At 38.2% G+C, this 9,867-nt stretch overlaps 1 protein-coding gene across 1 annotated transcript; it reads left to right on the top strand.

Moving 5' to 3' along the window:
* Positions 1-1,457: 1,457 nt before the first annotated feature.
* LOC110933051 lies at positions 1,458-9,867 on the top strand. Its single transcript, XM_022176293.1, has 3 exons — positions 1,458-3,970; positions 4,067-4,163; positions 9,202-9,867. Exons 1-3 carry the CDS (start codon positions 1,458-1,460, stop codon positions 9,865-9,867), a joined length of 3,276 nt encoding a protein of 1,091 aa, XP_022031985.1.

Genomic DNA, 9,867 nt, shown 5'->3' on the forward strand with positions numbered 1-9,867 from the left:
TTTATTTTTTTTTGGGATCCAGGTTTGGGCCGATATCTTCGGGGTCAAGTTTCTTAATCCTGGGTTAAGTGTTTCAGGTGTGGATCGTTCATCTCAAGATGGAATATTTGGAGAAGCTGTGTGCATCTGGATCGTGCATCTCAAGACTGGGGAAGCAGTGATTTCTGAAAAGAAAGTGTCGGTTGAGATTGCTAAAGTGCTGGATCTGATTTGGCTTGCCAACTTAAGGGAAACACATCTGAAAAGACTTCGACGCCTGCCTCTAAAATACAATGATGAAGATCGTGTTCTAGCTGACCAGTTCATCAAGGTGGTTCAGTTCTGTGTGAAGAACAAGGTCTGGGCAGGAAGCAGTTCTCGAAGAAAGGATGAAGATCTCAAGTCCAATGAAGACCATGCACTGATCAAGGGGGAGTTTGTTAATGCACCTAGGTGATAAGTGCATGACTCCCATGTTACCAATGAGGATTTGAAGATCTCAAGTTCAATGAAGACCATGCACTGATCAAGGGGGAGTTTGTTAATGCACTTTTGGGTGATAAGTGCAAGGCTTCCAACATTTAGGGTCTTTATTGAACAAGTGTCTAAACTTAGTCCCTAAGAAGTTCCTAGGGAGAGTTTGTCCCTAAGAAGTTCCTAGGGACAACCTTGTCCAAGGTTTGGAAGAGATTATGTTTAGTCAGAGTTTTTGTTTAGTCAGAGTTTGTATAGACTAGACTTTGTCTGAGTTTTGTAGCAAAAACTCTGTGCTTGCTTTGTGCTTTATGTTTTGTCCGGGATTTCTATTTAGTGTTGAAAGTCCGGGTTTCACCTTGTATATATACTTTAATATGGAATAGACAAGGTAACGATTTCTGTGTGAATCTCTGTGCCTTAATCATTGTGTTTTGTCTGGCGGCGCTTTGTGTGAGTGACGTCATTCATCTTCATCAAGAATACTCAGTGTATTCTTGATTTCTCTCTCAAATCCTTGCATTCTTGTGTTTCATCTACAGTGGTTGATCATCAGGTGGATTCCGCACACCTGTTGGTTGCTTTAGCTGAGTGAGATCTTGGATTAGGAGGCCTTACACATGTCACTGAATCTATTCATGACTGTTTACATGTTGAATTCAATGAATTTGCTAATTTGCTTTATTATAAAATATTACATGTTAATTACACTTAAAGTTTGACAAACTTTATAATAATTTGTAATTATGTTTGATAAGTTTAATTACCTGATATAATCTTTTCTTTTCTTTTCTAAATGTAAGCAAATGGGTCAAAGGATTATTTTAAGGTGTATATCTTTTTCTAATGTTAAATGTAATTTGTGTATTTGGATTTGATATGACATGTGAATTGAAGGTGTATGCGTGTGTTTATCTTTTGCTAATATTTAGTGGATATTTGATACTTGCTAAAGCATGTATTTATATGACAGAATTTGCTGTTAACTTCTGAATACCAGAGACATGGAAAATGTTAGAGGTTGGATGTATTTACCTAGACGGTTACCTGAATTTGAAGCCGGAGTTATAGAATTTCTTAATGCTTCATTTGCTAAGGCGGCAAAAGGATTTCAAATCTTATGTCCTTGCAAACGATGTATAAACCGTTATTGGTATCGAAGAGATGAAGTATTTGATCACTTGAAAGGACACGGATTTGTAGAAGACTACTATGTATGGGTTTTTCATGGAGAAACTCCTTCACAAACAAGGATTCATACCGGCATAGATGATATTGGAGATGGTATGCATGACAATTTTAATGAATTATTGCATGATAGGTTTAGAGACACTGTAATGGAAACAAGTACGGTACAAGGAGGTTCAAATGAAGACGCCAAAAAGTTCTATAAGCTGGTAGAAGATGGAAAGCAAGAGTTGTTTCCTGGATGTAAAAGTTTTTCGAAACTATCTTTCATTGTCAGACTTCTTCTCTATAAGACCCTTCATGGGCTTAGTAATTTGGCATTTGATGATCTTCTTCAACTTTTACAAGAGATGATTCCAGAGGCAAAGCTTCCAGCTAGTTTTACTCAAGCTAGAAAAATCATAAGGGATTTAGGGCTTGATTATAATAAGATTCCTGCATGTCCTAATGATTGTATGCTTTACTGGAAAGATGATGAGCATGCTGAAGTGTGCCGCATTTGCCATACCTCTAAGTGGAAACAACCGAACGAGCATTATAGTGAAGATTCTAAGGCATCTTCAAAAGTTCCAGCCAAAGTGGTGTGGCATTTTCCTTTAAAACCGAGGTTACAAAGACTTTTCATGTGTTCTGAAACAGCAAAACATATGACTTGGCATGATGAAGGACTTCCTAAAGATGGAAATATACGACATCCTGCTGATGGACAAAGCTGGAAGGAATTTGATTCTTTGTATCCAAATTTTGCAAAGGAAACTAGAAATGTGAGGTTAGGGTTGTCAAGTGATGGATTTAATCCATTCGGAACAATGAGCAGTACTCATAGCACTTGGCCTGTGGTGTTGATCAACTACAATATGCCTCCATGGATGTCATTGAAACCAGAATACTTTATATTGTCTTTGTTAATTCCTGGACCTGAATCTCCAGGTAATAACATAGATGTTTTTTTACAACCTTTAGTTGAGGAACTCAAAGAATTATGGAATAATGGGTTAGAGACTTATGACAAATCTAAAGATGAGATCTTTAAAATGTATGCAACATTAATGTGGACAATTAGTGATTTTCCAGGTTACTCAATGTTGTCGGGGTGGAAAACAAAGGGAAAATTTGCATGTCCATGTTGTAATTACGAGACTAGCTCACTTTACTTGAAACATAGTAGGAAAACATGCTATATGGATCACCGAAGATTTTTGGATGCTCAACATCCATGGCGACGTAATAAGAGTGCTTTCAATGGGCATATTGAGGAGAGGCTTTCTCCAACACCTCTATTAGGTGTTAATGCTTTGAATGGCTTGTGTGGCTTTAAAAATCTATTTGGAAAGACACAAAAGAAGAACAATGACAACACTTGCCCATGGAAGAAAAGGTCAATATTTTTTGAACTGCCATACTGGCAATTCAATAAATGTCGACATAATCTTGACGTGATGCACATTGAAAAAAATATATGTGATAATGTGATAGGGACTTTGTTGGATATTAGTGGGAAGTCAAAAGATCACCCAAAAGCTCGATTTGATATCTTGGAACTCGGCATCAAAGAAAGGCTTCAGTGTTTTTCAATGTCTTCAAAGGAGAAAGTTAATTTTTGTCGTGTTCTTAAGGAAACAAAATTACCTTATGGGTGTGCGTCTAATATTGCCCGTTGTGTTCATTCTTCAGAAAAGAAATTCTCGGGTTACAAGAGTCATGATGCGCACATCGTTTTGCATTACTTGCTTGAAGTTGCTGTCAGAAAATCATTACCAAAACATGTTGCTGTCCCTTTGAGGAGGTTAGGTGCCTTTTTTCGGAGCTTGTGTAGCAAGGTAATTAAGCCTGAGGAGCTTGAAAAATTACAATTAGACATTGCACAAACATTGTGTGAATTTGAGAAAATATTCTTGCCATCTTTTTTTGACATAATGGTTCATTTGCCCATCCACTTAGTAAATGAAGTTAGGCTTGGAGGACCTGTTCAATATAGATGGATGTTTTTTATGGAGAGATACTTATGCAAGTTGAAGTCATATGTGCGGAACAAGAGCCACCCCAAGGGATCCATAGCAGAAGGGTATTTGATTGATGAATGTCTGAATTTTTGTTCACGTTATATGCATGGATTAAATGCAAGTCATGGTAAGGGGGCAGAAAATGGCGATGATTTTGAGGAAGAAAATAATTTGGATGATCCAGTATTTGTGAATGGTGGCCATCCTTTGGGAGGTGAAAAGCGAAGGCAGGGCAAAGTTTTCACTTTAGACGTTCAGTTAAGGGAACAAGCACATCGTTATGCCTTATTCAATTCTGATTGTGCAGAAGTTGATGTTTATATCAAGTAAGTAACCAATTCACAGCCTCTATTTCCCTTCAAATTATATTTTAGTACCGGTTATTTCATATTCATGACATATTTGTCTAAATGATGTTGCAGTGAGCATGAAGCTTATATTAAAAGTCAACCCCGACAAAGTAGATGGGCACAAGCACAAAACCATAGTCACGACTTTGCCAGTTGGTTCAAAGACAAAGTAATAAATAATAATGTTGCGGATCATATTTTTTGGCTTGCTAAGGGTCCCAGTCCTACGACTAAGAGATACCATGGGTATTATGTGTGAAAGCACCGGATCGATGACATACATCAAACATTGCACTTGATTCAAGACATGAAGAACAAAATATGAAGAACATGATAGAAAGATGTAGAAGATGAACTCTTTATTATGAATCAGTCATCACAGATTACACAAACCAAAGGAGTATACATCATCTACAAGCTGGTTTAGATCACAAAGATCTAAACCCTAGCTTTCTCTCACTAACACATAGTCTCTCTCTCTATAGAATTCACACAGAAGGATGAACGAGTGGGAGAGGTGCACCCAGCTGCAAGAGTTGCACAAAGCTTTCTCTGAATCGTTTGCCCTAATCTACACAATACACACATATATATAGGCTAGGGACTAAACCTCGGACAAACCAATTCTACACCAAAACTCAGACAAAAGTTCTCCCTAGGAACTTCTTGGGACAAATTGTCCCTAGGAACTTCTTGGGACTAAGTTTGGACACTTGTTCAATAAAGACCCTAAATGTTGGAAGCCTTGCACTTATCACCAAAAGTGCATTAACAAACTCCCCCTTGATCAATGCAGATCTTCATGTGGTCTTGAATTCTTCGTTATGGTTGACTTTAACTTGGACTTCTGCTTTGGTTGACCAGAACTGATAAGCGACAGTTACCCGGCAGGAACTGCACTTACAGTCTCCCCCTTAACTGTTGCATTAGTTCTGTGTGGCATCGATAATCTTCAATCACGGATACTGCACTTAGAGACTCCCCTTTAACTGAAGATATCATGTCAGCTTTCAACTTTGGCTGAGACTTGATCTTTTAGGTAGAGCACAGCGATCTTCAACCCTTCTAATTAAAGACTTGCTGACGATCACTTAAGGCCGCTTTGAGAAACCCGAAGAATCCAACATCGAACACTATAGATCCTCCCCCTCAAACTACTCCCGAATCAAATTAACGCGAACCGACCTACAACCACATGTAGGAATATCGCTCGATACATTAATCTTCAAACCTAACCGGTAGCAGAAAGAAACATTGGATTTCCAATGCCCAACCTTGAACACTTCAAACTTCACAAAGACATGAAGCTCAGTTCGATAAGTTAATAACAAACTAAACTTTGTAAAAGTACATCCACCATCTTGATCAGAGTCTTCAACCGAGTGTCTGAAATCATTTCATCTCGAATCTTCAAGATCCAATCTCGTATCTTCACAAATCCACCAATTACCCGATGACTTTCGTCTCTGATCTCCCCCTCAATGTAAGAACCTCTATTTCGAGAATCCGATCAGTCACCAACTTGGAAGAGGTACCAAGAAGACTAATCTTCTCTACTCTAACCGGCATACTATAAAGACATGACCTTCAACTAGTTGCCAAACGAACAATTTGCTTCATCACGTCAACACTTGATTGAACCTCGAACAAACTTGACAAAAACTCAATCATACACTAGCTCTAACTTGCTGTTACACTTTGCCACCGGTAAGATTAACACTAAGTTAATCTCAAAAACAGTGAACATGAACTTGTTTCGATTGTAGCACTACGAGCTTTTGGTTTACAAAGAAAACAGGAAGTTCAAAATTTTTACTCCCCCTTTTTCTTTGTAAACAATACAAAAATCCAAGCAAGTCGTATTCTCTTCAACTCCTCACTTGATCCGGACAACATAAGTACCATAAAACTTTTCGATAATCCGAAACCGACTTCAAGTCTTCAAACTAGCATAATTCTGACTCTTAGTTAGTTATCCGGTACCCCAGGTAACCCGGAATAACTAGAAAGACTCGAAACATGCACAACTCGAAACTTCCGAACAACACAAACTTATAAATTTAGCTAAAAATCCGGTACCCCAGGTAACCTGGAATTCTAGAAAATCCGGAACTCGTAAAACCCGAAAGCTCTTGAAACCTCGGATCAGATCATCTGAGCAGTATTTAGAGTACAAAGGAATTCGAACAAACAAAGAAATCCGAAAAACCCAAAATAACAAACATTTTCACATTTGTTAGTGGATCCATCGAAAATACATATGCATTCCATGATATCACCAGCTGCCATTCCTTAATCATTAGCCCATTATTACTCAAGCCCATGCAGGTTGCAATTACCAAAACCCTAGCCGACAACATCCAAAGGAAGACAACATCTCCGGTGAACAACAAACGAATTCGGATCACCTTTTAAAATCCCCGGCTAATAAACACCTCACCGACACCTTGCTAACTTCGCTGAAACCATCTTAACCTCCATCATCAATCGTCACCAGAAACTATCCACTCATCGTAACCTTAGCCGCAACATGTGTTTCCAGCCACCACATATCATCAGAAATTATAACCGGAACAAAATTTTAACTCAAAACTCGGACTTCAGTTAACTGTAAAAGTCGGACTCGATCCAGCACTATTAAAAACTCGGACATCAAAGAGGTAAAGAAAACTCAAAATACAGAACTTTCAAACCTCGGAGACTGTTTGTTGGTTTAAGAAACTTGGTTATACTTGTTGTAAAACTCGGAGCACAGTTTTAACCAAAAGACGGAACATGACTGAAAAAGAGATAAAACTCGGAATTAACATAAGAACTTTCCAAACCTCGGAGATCCAACTGTATCTTAAACAAACTCGACCCAACTACAAAACTCGGAATCGGACAGACAAAAATCGGACTCGAGATCTATTAACAAGACAAACCTTGAATAAACTCAAAAGTCGGACTTAGTGTAAAACTCTCGAGATCTATTAACAAGACAAACCTTGAATAAACTCAAAAGTCGGACTTAGTGTAAAACTTGGAGATACAGAGTTTTAGATAAAACTCAGAAAGCATACAACTTAAAAACTCGGACATTTACAGTGATTAAACCTCGGACAGTAAATTTTATAAGGAAAACTCAGAAGAAATGTTTTTCAAAACTCGGAATATGGAACTTTTAAAGGAAACTCGGACATATTAAAAAACTTTAAAACAGTTTAATAATAGATCAAGACTCGGACAGAAAGAGAACCATATTTTCACTGATCAAAACTCAGAGGATAATCCAAAACTCGGAACTCTATATTCGGACCCACTGCACACATATATAAGAATTCTGAGATCAAACACATCCTCGGACCAAACATTTGAAGAAACTCAGAGACATAAATTATCGATAAACCTCGGAGACTTGTGAAGGTCAGAACTCGGACCAGATTAGACTAAAACTCGGAGACAGAGGGTATAATGTCTATAACCTCGGACAGATACACACAGTAAACTCTCAGAGCTGGAAATGTGATAAATAAGTATTTGAAACTCGGACCTTAACCTTTTGAGATTGAGAAGTCAAGCTCGGTATAAGTCTCGGACTCGTTTAACCCACATTCACTCGGACCAAATTAGAACAAAAATACTCGAACCTTTTTAAAACAAAAAGAAGCTCGGACCTGATTAAAAACTGATGAAACTCTCGGTATAAATCTCGGACCTGAACTGAATAAATCAAAATTGGTTTGTAAACTCGGAATACAGATCATTTAGCACTGAAACTCGGACATGGTGTGAACAAGATAAAACTTCAGACATTTGAAAACTCAGACTAATAACCGACTTGTGTTAAAACTCAGACCCAAGTAAACCTCAGACCTTAAAAAACCTCAGAACATTTGAAAACTCAGACTAATAACCAATCTCAGGGTTGAAAGTTTGGACTAATAAACTCGGACCTAGAGTTTAAAACTCGGAACAATTTTTGGATCAACTCAGAGTTTTAAACTCAGACAAAGGTTGTTAGTTCGGACTAATAAAGAGGTTTAAAATTCGGACAGGAGTTGAAAATTTGAAACTCAGAAGAACAAGTAAGAGTTTCTAAAAACTCAGATCCAGTAACCAATCTCCGGACTATCTCCCTAGTGTGACTTCACACTAGTTCACCAAAACCCCGGAAACACAAACACAGAGTTTTAAAACTCAGACAATCCTTTTATGGATCAAAACCCTAGATCTCCAAAAACCCAGCAGTTTTCTTCAACACAGCTCGAATATCTTCATATCTGGACCAAAATCTTCAGGTCTTCAAGATGTCTGGCGGAAACAAACATCAAATCAAGAGCAATGGTGATTCGGAAGGCTGTTAGACCATTCTGAATCGGTAACCATGCTCTGATACCACTGTGAAAGCACCGGATCGATGACGAACATCAAACATTGCACTTGATTCAAGACAAGAAGAACAAAATATGAAGAACAAGATAGAAATATGTAGATGATGAACTCTTTATTATGAATCAGTCATCACAGATTACACAAACCAAAGGAGTATACATCATCTACAAGCTGACCCTAGCTTTCTCTCACTAACACATAGTCTCTCTCTCTCTAGAATTCACACAGAAGGATGAACGAGTGGGAGAGGTGCACCCAGCTGCAAGAGTTGCACAAAGCTTTCTCTGAATCGTTGCCCTAATCTACACAATACACACATATATATAGGCTAGGACTAAACCTCGGACAAACCAATTCTCCACCAAAACTCAGACAAAAGTTTTCCCAAAACTTGGACAAGTTGTCCCTAGGAACTTCTTAGGGACAAATTCTCCCTAGGAACTTCTTAGGGAACAAAACTCTGACTAACAAAAACTCTTTCAAAACTTGGACAAGTTGTCCCTAGGAACTTCTTAGGGACAAATTCTCCCTAGGAACTTCTTAGGGAACAAAACTCTGACTAACAAAAACTCTTTCAAACCTTGGACAAGTTGTCCCTAGGAACTTCTTAGGAACAAATTCTCCCTAGGAACTTCTTAGGGAACAAGTTTGGACACTTGTTCAATAAAGACCCTAAATATTGGAAGCCATGCACTTTTCACCCAAAGTGCATTAACAACTCCCCCTTGATCAATGCAGGTCTTCATGTGGTCTTGAATTCTTCGTTATGGTTGACTTTAACTTGGACTTCTGCTTTGGTTGACCAGAACTGATAAGCGACAGTTACCCGGCAGGAACTGCACTTACATTATGCCAATGGATATAAGTTTTATCCCAAATCAAGAGATGTTAACTGTAAAACTCAAAATAGCGGTGTTTCAGTTACAACTTTAACTCCTAGCTTTGCAAGTTCTCGGGACAAAAATCCAGCGGTTGGGAATGTTGACTACTATGGTAGAATTTTAGACATAATTGAACTTGACTATTGGTCAAAGTTTAGAGTTGTATTGTTTCATTGTGAGTGGTACCAAGTTGAGAAAGATGATTACGGCTTAACATGCGTTAATTTGAATAAGCTTTGCTATTCTGATGATCCTTTTGTCATGCCTTCACAAGTGAAACAGGTGTTCTATGTACCAGACCCTATAGTCGATGGTTTGCATTATGTTGTAAATACGGTTCCAAGGGATGTATATGACTTCGATGAAGAACACAGTGAAACTAATGGTAGCACTTACTGGTGTGAGCCTAATGAAGATATGTTAGGTTCTCTTGCACAAGCTAGTGAGCTAGAGACTCGTGTGTCAAGAGAAGATATTCCTCCTCTTATGGTTGACGCAAGTACAGAATTAGCTGCTACAACTTTTGAACATGAGAATGGTGATGATTCTGATTATGATGATACATTATGGGATTGGATGCATCCGGACTTAAAATTATATCTTTTGAGCACATTCTGA

Source organism: Helianthus annuus, chromosome 4 (genome assembly GCF_002127325.2).
Source record: "Helianthus annuus cultivar XRQ/B chromosome 4, HanXRQr2.0-SUNRISE, whole genome shotgun sequence".
In the NCBI taxonomy this organism is placed as follows: Eukaryota; Viridiplantae; Streptophyta; class Magnoliopsida; order Asterales; family Asteraceae; genus Helianthus; species Helianthus annuus.

Excerpts from the sequence above, each read along its gene's own strand:
- LOC110933051 (XM_022176293.1), top strand. The coding sequence starts at position 1,458 with ATGGAAAATGTTAGAGGTTGGATGTATTTACCTAGACGGTTACCTGAA. Across the intron at positions 3,971-4,066 it reads GAAGTTGATGTTTATATCAA|TGAGCATGAAGCTTATATTA; the intron begins GTAAGTAACCAA and ends ATGATGTTGCAG. Across the intron at positions 4,164-9,201 it reads CCAGTTGGTTCAAAGACAAA|GAACTGCACTTACATTATGC; the intron begins GTAATAAATAAT and ends GTTACCCGGCAG.